The sequence below is a fragment of the Pteronotus mesoamericanus genome, unplaced genomic scaffold, assembly GCF_021234165.1.
Source record: "Pteronotus mesoamericanus isolate MK-2021 breed Mesoamerican mustached bat unplaced genomic scaffold, CSHL_Meso_final contig_94, whole genome shotgun sequence".
Lineage (NCBI taxonomy): Eukaryota > Metazoa > Chordata > Mammalia > Chiroptera > Mormoopidae > Pteronotus > Pteronotus mesoamericanus.
Genome location: NW_026555285.1, coordinates 8,762,124 through 8,783,921, shown reverse-complemented (window position 1 = coordinate 8,783,921; position 21,798 = coordinate 8,762,124). Strand labels below are relative to the sequence as shown.

At 38.0% G+C, this 21,798-nt stretch overlaps 1 protein-coding gene across 2 annotated transcripts in view; it reads right to left on the bottom strand.

Annotated features, from left to right (window-relative positions):
- VWA8 (von Willebrand factor A domain containing 8) overlaps positions 1-21,798 on the bottom strand; it is a 390,182-nt gene that overhangs the window by 364,545 nt on the left and 3,839 nt on the right. For both annotated transcript variants that reach the window (XM_054586385.1, XM_054586386.1), the window contains exon 2: positions 9,609-9,686. In XM_054586385.1, the coding sequence (XP_054442360.1) occupies positions 9,609-9,686 (78 nt within the window). The remainder of the gene's footprint in view (positions 1-9,608; positions 9,687-21,798) is intronic.

Here is a 21,798-nt window from a genome sequence, read left to right as displayed (position 1 = left end):
AATCCCATATTCAGTGTCACAGGCATGAAATGATGGAAAATGAAAAGGAATAAGAGGATGACTTCTGGTCAAGATGACGGCATAGGAAAACAAGACTCACCTCCTTGCACAACAATATCAAGATCACAACTAAAATATAGAACAATCATCATTCAGAACCATCAAATATTGAGTTGAATGGAAGTCTGACAACTACGGAATTAAAGATACCACATCCATCCAGACTGGTAGGAGGAGCAGAGACACAGAACAACTGCTCCCATAGCCACATGTGATAGATAAAAATTTGGGTGGGTTATCTTGGGAGCGAGAAGTCCCAGCCCCACATTAGGCCCCCCAGCCCAGGGTTTCAGTGCCAGGAAGAGAAGTCCCCATAACTTCTGGCTGCAAAAACCAGCAGGGACTGAGTTGGTGGAAGAAACTCCTGGAGTTCCAAGCAGTTTCCCTTAAAGAACCCACACACAAACTTACTCAGACTCACTCCCTCCAAGCTCTAGTACCAGGGTAGCAGCTTGAAAGGCACCACTAGCATACAGGGTGGAACCTGAAGTGCCTGGCATCAAGGCAGGAGCTGGGGGATAGTTTTCTCCTGGAGAGAAAGGTGGACAGAGGTCATTGTCCATTTTCTGACCCCTGCCCCATAAAGCCACAAAACTAGTAAGCAGGTACCATATCTGAGACTCCAAAACCCGGCTAACACAGTTATCCCCACCCTGGAGATCCCCTGAGACTCCATCCCACTCAACTTATGGGCCCATCCAAGCTGTTAAGAGTGGCTTTTCCGTATGAATGCTGGTCATGCTTCACAACTTCCTAAATTCTATCAAACAAGCAACAGCTGACCACAGTAAGTCCCTAGCCTTTGTACCTCTTGCTAAGGGGCCCCAATGCTAGACCCAGCACTAGCTGCAGACAGCCTAGTCCACAGCTTGACTTCACCTAGGAATCTCCAAGCCCAGCACAAGTAGCAGCCATCTCAGGTTGCTTTATATCTCATGAAGCATGGCCCAGGCCGAACACGGGTGGAAATGACCTTGGTCTTTATCATCCAAGAAACCCCAGGACCTGTGCACCCAATGGACAGCTACAGACCATGTCGGAGCACCACCACCCTGCCCCTGAACAGCTGATTCTCCATGGAGAGCAGATGTTGGTGGTCAGTGGCCACAGTCAGCCCTTGAAGCTGACCAGCCTGGGAAAATCCCTCCAAATGACCTGCCAATAACAATCAAAGATAAGCTACAAGATGGGGTGTACTCAACACACATGAAGGGTCCAGTTTGAGTACCCAGCTTGGGTGATAGGAATGGCTATGCCACTGGGTCCTACATAAAACCAACTACATTAGACCAAGCTACCAAGACAGGGAGTCATAGCAGCTCAGCTTAATACATAGAAACAAACACAGGGAGGCTGACCAAATGAGGAGACAAATAAACATGGCCCAAATGAAAGAACATATCAAAACTCTGGAAAAAGAACTAAACAAAAGGGAGATAAGCAATCTATGAGATGCAAAGTTTAAAATATGGTTATAAGGATAATCAAGGAACTTAGTGAGGACCTCAACAGTATAAAGAAGATCTGGTGAGAAACAAAGTATTTGCTAACTGAAATAAAGAACAATTTACAAGGAAACAACAATAGAGTGGATAAAGCCAAGAATCAAATCAATGATTTGTAACATAAGGAAGGAAAAAACAACCAATCAGAACAACAAGAAGAAAAAAGAATCCAAAAAAAGGAGGATAGTGCAAGCAGCCTCTGGGACAATTTCAACAACATTCCGACATTCACTACATAGGGATGCCAGAAGGAGAAGAGAAGGAGCAAGAAATTGGAAAACTGTTTGAAAAAAATAATGAAAGAAAAATTCTCTAATTCGGCAAAGGAAATAGACATGCAAGTCCAGGAAGCACAGAGAATCCCAAAAAAAAATGGATGAAAAGGGGCCCACTCCAAGACACATCAGAATTACAATGCCAAAGGTTAAAGATAAAGAGAGAATCTTAAAAGTAGCAAGAGAAAAGCAGTTCAGTTCCTTATCTACAGGGGAGTTCCCATAAGACTGTCAGCTGATTTCTCAAAAGTAACTTTGCAGGCTAGAAGGAATTGGCAAGAAATATTCAAAGTCATGAAAAGCAGGGACCTATAGCCAAGACTGCTCTACCCAGAAAAGATATCATTCAGAATCAAAAGGCAGATAAAGAGCTTCCCAGACAAGAAAAAACTAAAGGAGTTCATCACCACTAAACCACTATTATAAGGAATCTTAAACGGATTTATTTAAGAAAGAGATCAAACCTATGAACAATAAAATAGCAATAAATACATATCTATCAACAACTGAATCTAAAAAACTAAGAACAGAGACAGAATCATGAAACCTGTAATAGCATAATAATAAAATATAATTTAAAATAATTAATTTTTAAAAGAAAAGGAACAAGAATCAGGAGACTAGGAAAATGGTTGTGTCAGAAACTCATTTATTGAGCCTTATATGCCAGGTACTATCACACACATGTCACATAGGCTATTTGATTGAATCCTTACACTATATCCGTAAGGTTGAACTAATCATCCCCATATAATCAAGGAGACTCAGAGCAGTTGATTGACTAAAGAAATTAATACATCTAAATATAAAAGAAAGAAAATGAAATTCACACATCTAGAAAATAGTACAGACAAAATTATAAATATAATTTCCTCCCAAGTAGTTGTTACCCCATAGAACTCAGACTACATAAAAGTTTTCCTACCGACTATTAACAGTGGATATTATTCCTCACTTCTGAAGTTTATTATAAAAAGTTAGCCACATTCATAATAAGGAAAAAGCCAGAAATCAGAAAAAAAGAATGATTTTTCAATTATTGCATACTTGTGGCATGTAAGTTGTTATAAATATATTTGTTCATTTTTCTCTAGATAAGTTTAATAAAGAATTATGTCACTAGTCTAACCCAAGAAAAGAAAACCTATTTATTACCATAATATAATTAGGCATAGCAATAAATAATAGAACATTAAAAATAAGTCCCACTTCTAGTTAGCTTAAAGCGAATTACAACAGAATTTCAGTTCCAGCCTAATAACCAGAACAAGCCAGTTAATTTACAAAAAAACACTTTCTTAAAAGCCCATCATACACCTATAGATAGAAAGAAACCTAAATGAACTAAATTCTAAAAAGTAATGAGCCCTTTCAAGGAGAGAAAAGACACAGAGCTAGTTTTTATTCCTAATAGAATGGCAGGAGGAGAAAGTATCTGCCATAGATGCGTCAAGATCAACAAGGTAAATTTTAACGAATTTATAATGGTCATACATGGGCTGGCATGATAAATTAATCTTCTAAGAAGTTCCAACCACAGAGAAAATCTCCACCTACCCAATAATCCTTTTCCATTGGTCTTCACTAAATATACAGGGGTGTACACTAGAAACCAGATGCAGGACAAGAGCTGAGAAATATCCTTCCTGAAGCATGCTGGACCTTTCTATATAAAGCAAATCAACAACTGACAGAAGGTTGGGGGTGGGACAGAAAAAGCAGCAGAAATCCTTCCAAAACATTTCCATGAACTTTATCCAGTTCAAGGTAGTTCTCAAGGATGGTGCTGGGGTGAAAGAACTAAATTAATCCCTCTGAGACTCCTTTGACCTTCACTGACATGGCCTCTGAGGGACAGATGCAGGGCAACAGGACAAGAGAGACCTGAGTTGCAGAAAATAGTATACAGGACTGAATGCAAAGAGAACTCCCCAGTCATCCAAGGAGCCTGTAGCCATAAAGCAGAGAGAGACGCTATCATGTTTAGAGCTGGAGACTGATATATAAAACATTAAGAGAACGCTGGAATCTCACCACAATTCAGATCCCGAACCAGCTGAAAGGAAAACCCTAGTCCTTTCCTCAAAACATTTAAAGCTCTTCAGCTTTAAATGGAATCTAATGAAAGCTAATCAAAGCACAGGACCCCTAAAACCCACTCTTCCATAAAATTAATAAGGACACTGGCAAAATTTGCCAAAAATCAACTTTTGCAGAACTCTAGTAATAAAAGACTTTCCATGATCTAACAACCATTTCTCCAAGAAAGATGGGTGAACCCCAGAAAGAAAGGTGAGCTTTGTGGTGTTTTAATGTGCACTGTTCCCATGTCTCTCCCCACCTCTGTGACAGTCTTGAGAACCAACTGCCCACATTGATGGTGAAATCCAGCAGGCTGGCAACCACTCAGAGGGACAGAACAGGGTTGGAGCTCCCCAAAGGCCCTGCCCGCAAGGAACTACCCATATTGACCTTGTCTAGCAACACCCTGAAAAGAAAAGCTCCATTCTTAGAATTTGTCTTTATGTGACCCACTCAGATCTCCCTATGTATAAACAGTACTACCCTAGAGCCTTTGTCAAAGAAAAATCAGCTATACTTGCTTAACAGTGCAGCTGCCTGAGGAAGCAAAACCACTTGGAGCTAAGGTGAGGATGACCAAAACACAAAAACAAACAAACAAACAAACAAAACCCAAGTAAGGAAATACTTGAAAGGAATAACTGGGACTGAGATGGCCAAAGGAGGCTTTGAAAAGCTCCAGTGCATGCCTAGGTGTCTAGAAGGCTATTCACATGCCCAGGGAAGTCCTGAGATGGGCCAAATCTCACACAGCTGGCTAACACTAAAGCTTTGCACAAGCGAAAAATGAAGGCTAAGACATACCTGTGGAAGGCTAAGCTATCTGTGGAACACTGAAATCATGCCAAAAGACTGAAAGAACTTTCGGTTCAAAGCTTTTAAGTAATTTCTGTCCAATCATTATGTAACCACTAAGCTAGCCAAGCAGAAACTTTAGTGGCTGCACGTGACAAAGATTTCAGACAAAAAATAGTCCATGAAAATCAGTGAGCAAACAAACAGCAATGAAAACAATGAGCAAAAACAAACCTTGGGAAAGGGAGGAATCTGATTTCCAGAGCTGCCACATTCTCCTATTTAATATGTCCACTTTCCAACAAAACAAAATGAATAACACTAAGAAATAGGAAATTATGGCCCCTACACAGAGGAAAAAAAGCAGTCATTAAAACTTCTCTGAGAAAGCCAGACATTGGACTTAGTAAACAGCACTTTAAGTCATATATTATAAATATGTTCAAAGAACTAAAAAGAAAGCATGTCTATAAGTTAAAGGAAAGTAAGTCAACAATATCTCACCAGAAAACATCAATAAAGAAACAAATTATTTAAAATATCCAAAGAGAAATTCTGAAGTTGAAAAGTACAGTAAGTAAAATTTAAAAACTCACTAGAGGAACTCGACAACAGATGTGAGCAGTCAGAATAATCAGCAAACTTGAATATAGATCAACTGAGATTATACAGTCTAAGAAAGAGGAAAAAAGAGAAAGACTAAAGAAAAAATAAAAAAAGGGGGCCTTAGAAATCCGTGGGACACCATCTAGAATACTAACATACACATATTGAGAATCCCAGAAAGACAGAGGGAGAGGAAGAAAAACATAAGAAAAAATAATTGATAAAAATTCCCCTGAATTGATGGGAAAGCATTAATCTGCACATCCAAAAAGATAAACAACCTCCAAATAAGTAAAACTGAAGAAGATTTGTTATTACACATACCACAGACAGCTATCAAAAGCTAAAACCAAACAGAGTATCATAGCAGAGAGAAAAGTGACTCATCACATAAAGGAGGATCCTTAATAAAATTAATATCTGACTCCTCGTCAGAAACTATGGAGGCCATAGGCAATAAAATGACATAGAGTGCTGAAAGGAAAAAAAAAAAACCTCTTATATAAAATTCCATATCCAGTACAATTATCTCTCAAATAATAAAGGCAAAATTAGGGAGTTTCCTGATAAAAATATACAAAGAGAACTCATCACCAGCAAATCTTCCCTACAAGAAATACTAATGAGAGTCCTTCCTTCATGCTGAAATGAAAGCGCACAACATAAAACTCAAATCCACACATGGAAAGAATACCAGTAAAAGTAACTACATGTGTAAATAGAAAGACAGTGTAAACATATTTTGGTTTGTAACTCATTTCCTCTATCTGAATTTTTTTCTGTCAACACCTGAAGACATGTTTATTGATTTTAGAGAGAGGGCATGGGAGGGAGAAAGAAAGAGAAACAAATGCGACCAGGAACCAAACCCACAACCCAGGCATGTGCCCTGACTGAGAAGAGAACCCGTGACCTTTCAGTTTCCAGGACAACACTCCAACCAACTGCGCCATACCACCCCAGGCTCTTCTATCTGATTTAAAAGACAATTTCATAAAATGATCAGTATAAATTAGTGTCAGTAAACTTTTAATGTATAAAGATATAATTAGTATGACAATAATAGCACCAAGGAATTGAAAGGGGACACAGTTTTTGTATACTATTGAATTTAAATTAATATTAATCTGAACAAATTTAAGTTAAATTGCTAATTTTATGCCTAAAGTAGACCACCAAGAAAACACCTCCAAAAAAATACAGTAAAAGAGGGACAGAATGGAAAAGACAGACTGCAGAGCTGTTCGTGGGGGGTAAAATAAACAGAAATTTATGTTAGATGAAAGTGAGATATTCTCCCTCAAGGAGCAAGAAGTCTAGAGGAAAAATCTGAAGAGTGAACAAAAGATGATTCTGTATTGTATCCAATGACTGGAACATAGAATAGGGGACGGAAAGTGACAAAGCTGAGGCTGAGACTAGATCATGAAAGGTAAGGACTGACCTTTGTTCCTAAGGTATTAGAGAGTAATGTAAGGAATTGATAAGTGACATGATTTTGAGCAAAGAAGTGACTGTGTATCATTAAGGAAATATACCCATAAAGGTGGCCGTAATGAAAAAGACAGTAACAAGTGCTGTTGAAGATGTAGAGAAACTGGAACCCTCATACAGTGTTGGTGGGAATGTAAAATGGTACACCTTCCTTGGAAAACAGCTTGGTAATTACTCAAAATGTTAAGCATGGAGTTACCATATGACCTAGCAGTAATACTCCTAGGTAGATACCCAAGAAAACTGAAAACATATGTCTACACTAAAACTTCTTTTTTTTATTCAAAGTATCAATATTATTTTATATATATATATATTTTTGTTGTTGTTGTTGTTGTTGTTCAAATACATTTGCCTCCACCTTCCCACCACCACTTTCCCCTACCCCCCTCCCCCACCTCCGTCCCTCAATCCTTCCCCACTGTGGCTTTGTCCATAAGTCCTTGATGTATGTTCCTTGACTTGCCCCTTCCCTTCCCTTTCCCTGCCCACCCCTCCCTCCTCCACTCTTGACTCTGTTGGTTTCTTTTTTCTTTCAATGTTTGCTGGTCATATTTTCCTTGCTTATTTGTTTTGTTGGTTAGGTTCCAATTCTAGGTGAGATATGGTATTTGTCTTTTGCTTCCTGGCTTATTTCGCTTAGCATAATGCTCTCCAGTTCCATCCATGCTGTCGCGAAGTTTAGTAGTTCTTTTTCTTCTTTCTGCTGCATAGGATTCCATTGTGTAAATGTACCATAGTTTTTTGATCCACTCATCTACTGATGGGCATTTAGGTTGCTTCCAACACTTGGCTATTGTAAATTGTGCTGCTATGAACATTGGGGTGCAGAGGTTCTTTTGAATTGGTGTTTTGGGATTCTTAGGGTATAGTCCCAGCTGAAGAATCACTGGATCAAAAGGCAGTTCCATTTTCAGCTTTCTGAGGAAATTCCACACTGCTTTCCACAGTGGCTGCACCAGTCTGCATTCCCACCAACAGTGGACTAGGGTTCCCTTTTCTCCACAGCCTCGCCAGCACCTGTTGTTTGTTGATCTGTTCATGATGGCCATTCTGATCGGTATGAGGTGGTCTCTCATTGTGATTTGTATTTCTCTGATGGCTAGTGATGCCGAGCATCCTTTCAAATGCCTCTGGGCCCTCTGTATCTCTTCCTTGGAAAAGCGTCTGCCCAGGTCCTTTGCCCATTTTTTGACTGGATCGTTTGTCTTCTTGGAGTGGAGTCTAGTGAGTTCTTTATATATTTTTGAGATCAGACCTCTATCTGATGTATCATTAGCGAATATATTTTCCCATACGGTTGGCTCCCTTTTCATTTTGCTGATGCACACTAAAACTTCTTATATATGAATATTCATAGCAATCTTATCCATGATAGCTCAAAAATAGAAATAATCCAAATGTCCATCAACTGGTGAGTGGATAAATAAAATGTGGTAATTTATACAATGAAATATTATTTAACCACAAAAAGAAATGAATTACCAATACATGTTAAAACATGTATGAATCTTAAAAAACACTGTAAGTTATGCTAGTTATGATAACACTATGAAATAAGTCAGACACAAAGGCCACATTATGTATGATCCCATTCATATGAAATGTTCAGAATAAACAAATCCATAAAAACAAAATCTATTAGTGATTGCCAAAGGTTGAGTGTGCAGGGGTGGGTAGGCATAGAAGGAAGGGGAAATAAAAAGTGACTTAATGAATATGAGGTTGCTTTTTGGGGTGATGAAAATGTCCTGAAGTTAGATAGTGCCATGGTTGCAAAACTTTATGAACATACTAAAAACCACTGAGTTTTATACTTCAAAAACGTAAAGTTTATGGTATATAAATTAAACCTCAATAAAGCTGTTATAAAACAAAAACCATGATGAGTTATCACTTCCTATCTAGAAGATGAGTAAAATCTAAAAGAAAAAGACTAGAAATACAATGTTGGCAAGGTTGTACAACCTCACTGTTGGTCAAAGGGTAAAATGGTACAACGACTTTGTAGAAGTTTCACAATATCTTATAGAGTTAAATAGGCATCCCCCCTATGACACATCAATTCAATGCCTATTTACTCAAGAGAAGTGAAAACTTATGACCACATCATTGTACAGGAATGTTCATAGCACCTTATTTATAACAGTCCAAAAACGGAAACCATTCAAATGTCTATCAACTGGAGAACAGATAAACAAAATGTGGTATAATTGTACAATAGAATAATAGCCAGTAATAGAAACAAACTGATACGCACAGCAACATGCGTGAACCTAAAAATCTTTACCTTGATGGAAAGAAGAGAGTTACACATGAAAAAATACCATACTATATGATTGTATTTATATATACCTGAAGAAAAGGGGAAACTATTATCATCATAGAAAAGAGAATAATGGTTTCCAGGGCAGGGTAGCTGGAAAGGGGCACAAAAGGACACTTGGTGATGAAAATGATCTTGGCAGTTATTTAGGTTTATAAAATTGTCAAAACTAAACAAAACGATTATTTAGAACTGTGCGTTTTATTATATGTAAAACTTATCCTAACTAAAGAATAAAAGTTTTACTGAAATATTCATGGGTGAGGTTATACAATGTAAGGACAGGTTTTAAATACTTCAGAACAAAAGAATGGAAGTTAGGTAAGAGAAGACTAGCATATGCTGATAAGTGCTGAAGCTAACCGATGTGCACATCAGATTTATATTATCTTTTTGGTGTTGTATGTGTTTAAAACTTCACATGAAAAGTTAACAGTTATTCATTCATAAATAAATATTTCTTACTGTAGTTCTGTGGTACAAGTTCCGGGCTCTTTGGAGTTTTCAATTTGTAAGATACATCTCCAATATTTACTGTATCACCTAAAAAGAGAATAAAGAAACACAAGCATCACAAGAGACAATTGAGAAAACCATACACTATGCCTTTCCCAACCATGATTCTCCTGACCAACAGAGAGGGTTGTTACAGAAGTGTACCCACATCAGTCTGTGTCAGGCACCTGAGGCACTATCTATCCAAAGTATAAGTATGGAAAGGAGAAGTGAAGCATCAGTGAAATTTGCATTTTAAATGCTACCTTAGCAACAAAGGTAAAGGATATTAAAACCAGCTTTATTTTCTTAGTAATAGCAATACTAAATGTCAACAACAATAAAGAAGGAAGTCTTTTGTTCAGAATCATCCAAAGCATAGAGGGTGGTACTGTTAACACAGATCTGCAACCTTTTACACTTCTATAGGTTCATATTTTACTACATGTAACTTCAAGTTCTCTAACATCATAACCTCAAAATTCAATATTTTTAAATACATAAAAAAAAAAAAAGCCCCGGTGGCATATGTGCCAAGAATCCCTTCACAGAACAAACAAAACAAAAACCTTGGCCCACTTCTTTCCCACAACAAAAGTTCTCAGTAACTTCTACGTGGTTCTAGTTTTTAAAAAAATAATATTAATTTTGGGCTAATCTCTAAAATGCAAGACTAACTGAATAATCTCTGTTTTGCTCTCTCCAACAGCAAAATAAACATATCGATACCATCTGCACCTGGAACTTAATTTGGAAAGGGCTCAAAAACTCAGAAAAAGAAGCTATGACACATCTTTTAACTCTGTCAGTTTGGAGCCAGTGAGGTATCCTGGAGACTAAGGCCTTAAATCATGGTAATAACAACAACAGCATTGGCTTGTTGAATGATTAGCATCTTCTAAGTACTTCACACATTCCCAAATTAACCCATGAGACAGACTTTACAAATGAAGAAATTCGTGAATATGGGGGGAAAAGATTTTATAGATAGATAAATTTATTACAGGTGAGGCACAATAGTAAAGCTAGAAAAATTCCTGGGAATGTGGAATGGGGAAACTGAGACAAGATAACTAAATTAGGCCAAACAATTTGAACAACTTACAGCCAACTAGTGAATCACAAGACCTTATCTTCCTAACCAAGAACACTTGAGAGCAAATGGTTCATACCTGTCCCCTCAACCAGAGAACACATACATAGCTTAAGTCACCGTGGTTGGGGAGATAGAGGACAGAAACCCAGTTAACGCCATTTATGCTAGCTAAACCCAAGGATGGATGAAGTCAGAGGAACAAATAACAAAAACCCAATTGAAGCCACACAAACCCAAGATAAATGTAAAACAGTAAAGTAGACCAAAGAATAATTCCAAACTCTTCTATACACTCATTTTGATGCATCAGCATATTAAAAACACACCTTGAAAGCTGATGAATATTCTGCTAAAATCCTCCTCTAAGGTTCCCACCTGCAGAAGAGAAATTAAAACCCTCGAGACAAAGACCACCACTATGGGCTCCCTCTAGAGCATGTGCATGCCCCTTCCCAGGCATGAACTTATTACTTCCTCCTAAGCTCTAAAGGTCCCTGTAAGACTTGCAGCCAGGGGAGCAGCAGGCAGTGGCAGCTTATCCCAGGCCTACCCCTAATCCTGCCCCTAAGGCCCATTTCTCTCTGACTTCCCAGTGAGCTAAAAGCATCCCTGCCTTCGATCTCTTCTTCCCAGTGAGCTTACACCAGCCCAACCTTGGCCCACTTCTTTACCACAACAGTTCTAGGGAGTCAAAGCAGAGCATTGCCTTCGCTCTCCCCTGTTGCTTCTTCTGCCCTAAGTCCTTCATTTGTCTCACTTCCCCAACTATAATAAGCATAATTTCAAAATCACCTGGACTCATGTTGTGAAATCTTCCCTGCATGAAGTCAAGAACCCACACACTACAGGCCAGCCTGTGACAGGTCCACTCAGGATATGGTGACAGGTGCGTGGTAAATTGAGAGAAATATGAAATACTGTGCAAAACTCAGGTTTACATGTGCTTTCTGATACAAAAGACATATATTTAGATCATTGTACAACAATTGTACAACTCAAAAGAATTTTCTTCTGAACTAATTAGCTAATACTTACTGAATACTGGCTATTTGGGAAATGTTGTTATAGATACATTATTTATATTATTTCATTTAATCTAGACTCTAAGTAGGCATGGTTCTTGTGAACTCCTTCACATAACTATTATAACAGAAATGCCATCACAAAAATAGCTTATAAAAGGTTTCTGTTAGAGCAGTTAAATGAAATAACTCACAGAACCAAGTGTCACCGAAGAGTCGTAGGCTCAGAAACTAGTCCAAGCATGGCAGGGAAGGGAACAGGAAACACAAAGTCACTCCCCAGGATAAACACCCTGAGATACTGCCCCTGGCAACACTAAATCCAAACAATGAACATCACAAGCAGAGGACATTTTCCCATTTTATTTTGATATTTTTCAAACCTGTAGAAAAGTTGGAAAACCCTATCTTAAGTTGTAAAAATCATGATTCTTCACCTTTAACCTAAAGTCTTCAGATGTTTCTAATAATAATAACATTGCCGTAAGTAATCCATTCTTGCAGCCTCAGCATAACTCCCTCATGATTCAGTCTTGGCCATGAGCATTTAATTAGCCAAACTTAAGTTATTATCCATGGCCTAGTTGCCAAGGAGGTGGGGGGCAGGTGGGAGGAGGTAGGAGGCAGAACTAACCACTGTGATTTCCAGAGTGGAATCAGGGCCCTGCCTGCTGTTAAGACTCACAGAAAGGGACTCCACCTCTCTCTTTCTCTCCCTCCACTTTCCCTCTCCTCCTTGCCCCCTCACCTCCTGCTTTCCTCCTACCTCACTGTGACTTTCCAAGTTGTCTTTGCTTTCTCTTCCTCTTAACAGTTTCTTTTATTAAGTATATTTTTTTATTACGCTATTACAGTTGTCCCATTTTCTTTCTCTCCTTTATTCCCCAGTCCATCGGTTGTACATTATCAGTTCTTTGGCTCCTCACTGCCTATATTATTCTTAACCTCCCCCTGTCTATTTTATACCTACCAATTATGCTTCTTATTCCCTGTACTTTTTCTGCCATTCCCTTTACCTCTCTCCCTGCTGATCACCATGATCTCCATTTCTGTGATTCTGCTCCCATTCCAGTTGTTTGCTTCATTTGCTTTTGTTTTTTAGGTTCAGTTGTTGGTAACTGAGTTTGCTGTCATTTTACTGGTCATAGTTTTGATCTTCTTCTTTTTCTTAGTTAAGTCCCATTAACATTTCATATAATAAGGGTTTGATGATGATGAACTCCTTTAACTTGACCTTGTCCGGGAAGCACTTTATGTGCCCTTCCATTCTAAATGATAGCCTTGCTGGATAGAGGCATCTTGGATGTAGGTCCTTGCCTTTCATGACTTCGAACACTTCCTTCCAGCCCCTTCTTGCCTGTAAGGTTTCTTTTGAGAAATCAGCTGCTAGTCTTATGGGAACTTCTCTGTAGGTAACTCTCTCCATTTCTCTTGCTGTTTTTAAAATTCTTTCATCTTTAATCTTGCGTAATGTAATTATGATGTGCCTTGATATAATCCTCCTTGGGTCCAACTTCTTTGGGACTCTCTGAGCTTGCTGGACTAGCATATCTATTTCCTTTGCCAGGTTAGGGAAGTCTTCCTTCATTCTTGGTTTTCAAGTAAGTTTTCAATTTCTTGCCCTTCCTCTTCTCCTTTTGGCACCCCTATGATTTGGATGTTGTCCCAGAGTTTCCTAAATCTCTCATTTTTTTTTTTAATTCTTATTTCTTCATTCTGTTCTGGCTGAATGTTTCTTTCTTTCTATTTCAAATCATTTACCTGAGTGCCAGTTTTCTTCCCTTCACTGTGGGTTCCCTGTGTATTTTTCCTTATTTCACTTTGTATAGCCTTCACTTCTTCCTTTACTTTGCATCTGTCCTGATGAATCCTGATTACCAGCGTTTTGAATTCTGCATCTGATAGGTTGGCTATCTCCTCAACACTTAGTTCTTTTTCTGGAGTTTTGATCTGTTTTTTCATTTGGGCCATATTTCTTTGTATTAGTGTACCTGTTATGTTGTAAGGGGCGGAGCCTTAGGTATTCGCCAAGGCAGGGCAACCCAGGTTGCTGCGTTGTTGTGCTGTCTGTGGGGGAGGGGCCAAAGAGGGAACAATGTCACTTGCTTGGCTTTCACCCTGCTTTCAATCACTTTCCCTACTACCCCCAAGTGAATTCTGCCTTTCTGGTGCTGATTACCTGGTGGGTGGGTTTGAGTACATTCTAGGACCCCGTTAGTCCTTCCAATGGACTCTCCTGTGAGGCTGGGAGTTTCTCCCATCACCGCAACCCTCACAGGTTATTACAGCCACAGGTTCTGAGGCTTTCTATACCGGCACTGGAACACCAGGTTGAGTGGTCTATCTCACTCCCCAGTTATTCTTCCCAGCTTACCTACACACAAATGTGGGACTGCCTGGTCCACCAGCCACCACCTTCCCATGTGTCCTCTCCACCCCGGCTCCCCAGCTCTGCCCCTCCTACCACTCTGGATGAATGCTTCCTCTTTAACTCCTTAATTGTTGGACTCCCATATAGTTTAATTTTTGTTCTGGTTGTTCTGGTTGTTTTTTGTTTTTAAACTGGTTGTTGTCCTTCCTTTGGTTGTGTGAAGAAGCAAAACATATCTACTTATGCCTCCATCTTGGCCGGAAGGTCCACTCTTCCCAATTTCGTAACACTGGTTGCAGAGGCAGAGTTCTAGCCTCTTTTCTATTTTATCTACAACCACCCTTTGATGTGTTCAAGCAGTCTTAGATCTTTAAGTGCAACTAATATATAGTGCTGGCTCCAAATTTATATCTCTAACCCAGACCACAAAACTGCAAACATAGACACCCAAGATGCCTAATAGGCAACTTAAATGTAATATGTTCAAAACTAAATTTCTGATCTTTCCACAAAATGTGCTCTATGCACAGTATTCCACAGTTCTGTCAATGGCAATTTAATGTTTCTAGTTGTTCAAACCAGAAATCTTGCAGCCATTCTTAACTTTCCTCTTTCATGCCCCATTAGAAAATCCCATTACTCTGTCTTTAAGATATATCCTGTATTGCCTACTTTTCACCACATTCTCTACCACCACAACACTGACCCAAGCCAATTAGGGTTCTACCAGTTAAATTTTCACATTTAAATAGTGTTATCTCTCACCTCCTAACAGATCTCCTGTTTCAACCCTTGCACGCTGCAGTTCATATAATGTCAGTCAACATTCCAGTCTTTGCAATGGTCTAAAAGGCTATTCTGATAAGGTTGCTCCATTTCCTCTCTGACTTCACCTCCTACTCTTGTCCTCCTCGCTTACTCCACTCAGTCATACAGGTCTCCTCACTATTCCTTAAACATGTCAGAAACACACTTATACAGGCTTTTGAACTGGATTTTCCTACTGACTAAAATGCTTATCCTAAACATATCCATTTATCAATCAGGGTCCCAGCAAGAAACAGACAGTACATTCAAATCATGTATGAAGGTATGGGCAGAGCTTAGTAAAACCAACAAGAATGGGACTAGCAGTAACAGAAAGCCATTACCACCCCTAAGCCTGAAGAGGCAAGGGGAAAGAGCAAGTGGAGAAAGTGTATTTAGAAAGCTTACTAAAAGGAACTGTGACTCTTCCTAGATAAACACAGCAAACCATGGTAGTGACCTGGTCAAGAGGGCGCTGAGAACAAACATGAACCAGAAATGGACAGAAGTAAAAGTAGAAATAGATAAACCCAAAATCATATCTGGATACTTTAATATATTTCTCTTAATAACTGATGGAAAAGTTGGGGTGGGGAGGGAGATAGAATGATACACAAGGAAAGATAATCACTTCTCAACCTTTTGGCCAAGACTAAAAGTACAAGTAAGGATAGAGAACATCTGAAAACACTATTGGCTTCTCAACCTGAATGGCCTTTTATAGAACACTGTACTCAACAAGAGCAGTACACATTTTATTTTTAATTGTGCATGGAATATTCACCAAAATAGATCATAGGCTGGACCAGCAGGCAAGTGTTAATAAATTTCAAAGGACTGAAATCAAAAGTATGCTCTCTAATAAAAATGGAATCAGTAATAGAAAGATCTGGAAATAACTGGATACAGAAATCAAGCAACTTGCTTCTTTAAAAATCCAAAGAAGAAATCACAGGGGAAGTTGGACTCATTAAGAGGGCAGCGATCAATTAGCCATGCCTACTACTGAAGGCAAAGAAGTAAACGACATACATATGTGCTAGGCATGTGCCCTCCCTGCTTCAGGTGTTGATGTTCTTGGCCATCTTCTGTTATCATGCTACCATTTCCTGAGTCATCTAATCCATACCAATTACCCAACTCTAATGCTGTAACTAAAGTTTTAAATGTCTAATTTGGCTCAATCTCTCTCCTGAGTTCCATATCTACCAGTAACCTACTGAACATTTTACTTAGATCTTCCAGAGACACTTTAACTTTAACATGAGAACAACAGAACTCTATATTCTCTGTTCTGTACTGTCCAGCCATCTCTAACCAGCTCTACCTCTTGTATTCCTATTTCAGGGACTGACTCTTTATTTCCTTAGGATGGGCCTTCTAAATCTGACACACTTTTCCTTCACACAACTACTCAAATGTCTTCATCTTCCCATTGAACCTCCCCTAATTTTTCCTTTTGCTCTATCTCCACCTCCCTCAAGAACTGATCACTCCATTATTCTCGTCTTTCTGCTAGCATAGTATCTGATTCATGTTCTGTAATAACAATTCTCATACTGTATTAAAATTATTGATTATATCTCCTCTACAGTAATGGTTTTATCTTATCAATATTTTCTGAGTACATTAAACAGCAGCCTCTACATGAGAAAGTACCATAGTCATCTGACACATTTCGCTAAAGGCTTTTTAGTGAACATCCCTAATTCAGTGATTCAATGGCTCTACTTGCAAAGCAAAGAATTGACTTATATTACTTTATCAAAATACTTTACGTGTTTCACAATAATTAATATTCAACTTTAGGAAAGTACCACTTATGTCATCAACAAATATGCTTACACAAAATTTGTTTTTATGAAAACATGGAACCTTTTTATGTTCCATATTTTCTTGTGAAAAAATGTGATCCAATAACTGTAATGACAGCAAAGTTTTCACATTTAAACACTTTTGTTGCAGTAAAGTATGATAAAAATAAAACTTCAAAGAATAAAAATATATTAAGTTAAAATTATGACTAAGTATAATTGAAATACAAATTTCAATTTCCTTAATTCGATTCAGTTGAAATACAAATTCAAGGAAATAAAGAAATAATGTAAATTTTCTAACAGTTAAGAGCTTTTATCTATTTTCAAAATAGAGATTTTATCTAATAAATTGCTAGGCTATTCTGATTCCATTTAAAAAATATATTTTAAAGAGATTGTGACAATTCCTGTTTTAAATGTCAGTATTTACAACACACTGGAAACATCATACTCTGTAACTATTTATTCTTATCAGGAAAATGTTTAGATAGCAACCTAAAAATGTTCAAAGGGATATATATTGCAAAATCCATTTAGGAGATAAGTGAGAAAAAATGTATTTCAGTGCATTTTTTTCTTGACTTTGAAGTTTTAAGGAAAGATTCATGAGGCACTTAACACACTATATATTACACACACACACACACACACACACAAAGAGCATTAAATAAAATCCACAAACTATGTGGCTGGGATTTATTATTTTGTTCCTGTACAAATTCACTCATGGGACAAAACAATTAAATACATAAACAAATTTTTAAAAGATTTAAAAACTCTTACCAAAGAAACAAAAAACTAACAGCTTTAACACTAGAGATTTCTGGATCAGTATGAAAATAATCAACTGGCCATTCAAAAGAAACACTGTTGACTTCTTTTATGGCAACTTTCCTAAGAAAAATGTTTAAAGATCACTGCTCAATCTATTAAACCATAGCATTTTCTGGCCAGGGCCTATATTCTAATCACCTTTGTGCCAAAAACGATACCTCAAACCAAGCAGATATTCAATAAATGTTTGATAAGTGAATAAATAATGAATGATTGCAATTTTAAATTGTTTTCTTAATTATTTTAAGCCCTGGTTTGTGATTTTCTCTGAATGGGCCATCATTCATTTAAAGTATTAATCTAAAGGGGAATGAAAATACTTATAATGCAACAAGTAATATAACTTAGGCAGAAGCAGAAGAAACTACTGTATGTCTTTCTTCAAAAAAACTATCTTGGTTAGGTGCAATCATTAAAAAAAAGATTTCAGTTAATAATATAAGATACTCATAATGGAAATTGTTAGAAAAACTAGAATATAATAAAAAGTACAAATTGTTCATTTAAAAAAAAGTTATAGAATGTGCCACCTAACATTTAATTGTATTTATCACAAATAAAGCAAAAAAGCAACCACACACCACTCAGATCAACCTAAACCCCTGTGCAGCATACAAACTGTCACATAAACACTACTACCAATAAATTAAATTATATATTTTATTCAGGCATGAAGCACACATACTTGAGAATTGAAAACCCTGAAAAGAATCCAAAAGATAAAACTTTCCAAATGAAATTAAATTTAAGGCCATATAAAATAACAAGGTTTGACTTCCGGCCAAAATGAAGGCATAGGTAGATACAGTTTGCCTCCTCACACAACCAAAATAAGGGAAACAATAAATTTCAAACAAAAAATAACAAGAACCTCTAGAAAATCAAACTGTATGGAAGTCCGACAACCAAGGGTTAAAGAAGAAACATTCATCCAGACCAGCAGGAGGGGCGGAGATGGGCAGCTGGGGTGGAGAGAACCAGGCAGGCAAGGTTATGGCAGCAGGAGACCTGGTGGCCACACATTTGCATGATGATAAACTGTGAGAAACAGCTGGGGAGTGAGACAGACTGCACAACCCGGGGTTCCAGTGCAGGAAAAGAAAGTTTCAAAACTTTTGGAGGTAAAAACCTGTGGGGATTCCACTGGTGGGAAAACTCCCAGCCTCACAGGAGAGTTCACTGGAGAGACCAATGGGGTCTTAGACTGTACACAAACCCACTCACCCAGGAATCAGCAGAAGGGCCCAATAGCTTGTAGGTAGTGGGGAAAGTGACTGAAAACCAGCCGAGAGCCGAGCAAGTAGCATTGTTCCCTCTTGGACCTCTCCCCGCAACACAGGGTCACAACGCAGCAAACCTCAGCCACCTGGGTTGCCCTGCCCTGGCGAATACCTAAGGCTCCACCCTTTCCCACATAACAGGCTCCCTGAGACAAAGAAATATGGCCCAATTGAAGGAACAGATCAAAGCTCCAAAAATAGAACTAAGTGATGAAGAGATAATCAACCTATCAGATGCAGAGTTCAAAAACACTGGTAATCAGGATGCTAACAGAAATGGTTGAGTATGGTCACAAAATGGAGGAAAAAGTGAAGGCTATACAAAGTGAAATAAAGAAAAATATACAGGGAAGCAAAGGTAAAGGGAAGGAAACCAGGAGCAGAAGGAAGAGATAAACACTCAACCAGAACAAAATGAACAAACAAGAATTCAAAAAAATGAGGAGAGGCACAGGAACCTCCGGGACAACCTCAAATGTTCCACAATCCAAATCATAGGGATGCCAGAAGGAGAAGAGGAAGAACAAGAAATTGAAAAGTTATTTAAACAAATAATGAAGGAGAACTTCCCCAATCTGGCCAAGGAAATAGACTTCCAGGAGATCCAGGAAGCTCAGAGAGTTCCAAAGAAGTTGGACCCAAGGAAGCACACACCAAGGCACATCATAATTACATTATTCAAGATTAAAGATAAGGGGAGAATCTTAAAAGCAGCCAAGAAAAAAGGAGGCAGTTACCTAACAAAGGAGTGCCCATAAGACCATCAGTTGATTTCTCAAAACAAACCTTGCAGGCAAGAAGGGGCTGGAAAGAAGTATTCCAAGTCCTGAAAGGCAAGGACCTACATCCAAGATTACTCTATCCAGCAAGGCTATCATTTAGAATAGAAGGGCAGATAAAGTGCTTCCCGGACAAGGTCAAGTTAAAGGAGTTCATCATCACCGAGGCTTTATTACATGAAATGTTAAAGGGACTAGTCTAAGAAAAAGAAAAAGATCAAAAACTATGAACAGTAAAATGGCAACAAACTCACAACTATCAACAACTGAACCTAGAGAAAACAAAAACAAAAACAAACTAAGCAAACAACTAGAACAGGAACAGAATCACAGGAATGGAGATCAGAGGGGAGGAAGAGCGGGGAGAATGGCAGAAAAGGTACAGAGAATAAGAAGCATAAATAGTAGGTACAAAATAGACAGGGGGAGGTTAAGAATAGTATAAGAAATGGAGAAGCCAAAGAACTTATATGTATGACCCATGGACATGAACTAATGGGGGGGGGGGGAATGTTGCTGGGAGGGAGGGGTACAACGGGGAGGGGAATAAAAGGGAGACAACTGTAATTGCATAATCAGTAATATATGTATTTAAAAAAATATCAAGGCTTGATTTTACCATGTGTAATAATCTTAAATTAAGGGGATTTTCCAAAGGTTTATACAAAAATATTTTCTATATACAAGATAATTAATAGCATTTTTTTATGTAACACTTAATCTTATACAAATCTTTTTAGACATTATTCACTTGATTTTTAGGTAATTTTAGTGGGTAGCTGTTTTGTTTTACATGCCCAGTATCTTTCCCCTTTCCTTTGACAATGGAATCCCTCCCTCCAGTGGAGAACCCATCCCATTTGGGTTGAGTAGAGTTTATGTCTCTCATCCCAAATTTTATTCCTGCAATTAAACCCCCAGAAGTAAGTACCCTGCACAAGCTTCAGAATAACATTCCACCCTCAGGCCACAATGTTTAAGAGATGGGTACATAAATTTGGCCCATAAGAGTTCTCTCCAAAATTTTTGTCAAAGCTCACAAGAAAATATGTTCTCTCTTCTTCTGACACTGAATTTTAAAGACAAAGAAAGTCTGGGGCTGTTCACAGGTTTATCACTACTACCACTTGAAAAAAGCCTGCCAGACATTTAAACCAATAAAATAAAAAAGCAGATCTAATAAAGGAAGAGTAGAAAGTAAGAAGACCATGGGGAAAGGCAGAGAGAGCCCAAGCCCTGAAGACACTTGAACATCCTGCCTGGCCTGAAGCCATTGGACCTCCCACCTTTGTGAACAATCAGTGTATTTTTCTGCGCACATATCTGTCACTTAAAACCAAATGACTGCTAGCTAATACCTTTTTTATAGTAAAGGCAATCAGAGCAAGTGTAACAATTCCTATTTTACAAAGAAGATATATGTATGCTCAAAGAGCAATATAGGACATTTTGTCCCTGAGGATATTCTGAAAACAAAGACTGTAATCAAAATAATATTAACTGTCATAAATTTTCATCAAGTAATTAGCCTTCAGGAAAAAATTAAGGCAAGGTTCTGTTATCAATTTTTATAGAGTACATTTTATTAAAGCATTATTTTAGAGTGAATATCTTTTTTGTCCATATAGAATTTTACCAATTATATAATCTAAAATGCTATGTCTTCCTTTGTGGCCATCAACATGGGTTGAAAAACATTTTACTCTTTCATCAGTGTTTAATCAATACCATATTTTTCAGCATATAGCATTGTCAGAGTTTTACTTAATATTGTTTATAATAATTCTTAAATAATTTTTATATGACGGATAGTTTTTACTTAATTCTCGGCTAACTCATGAGAAATCTGGATATTTTTCCCCAGATACTTCAAAGCCATTTTATTGTCAAGATCTTTACCCATCTCAAAAATGCTTTTCTCAGTTATGTATCTCAGGCACATCTGTGGTAGTCCATCTAAAATGTGCTTTTAATGCTCTTAACCCACCCAAAATTGTAAACGACAGATTACGTCAATGAATATACATCCGTTAGGATATTCAAAACTATGAAATGAGCTCACAATTCAAGGACTTGTAGCTTTGACATACAAGTTCCTTAGCCCAGGGTCTCTCAGCAGCAGCGTTACTGACATTTGGGATGGGATAACTGTTG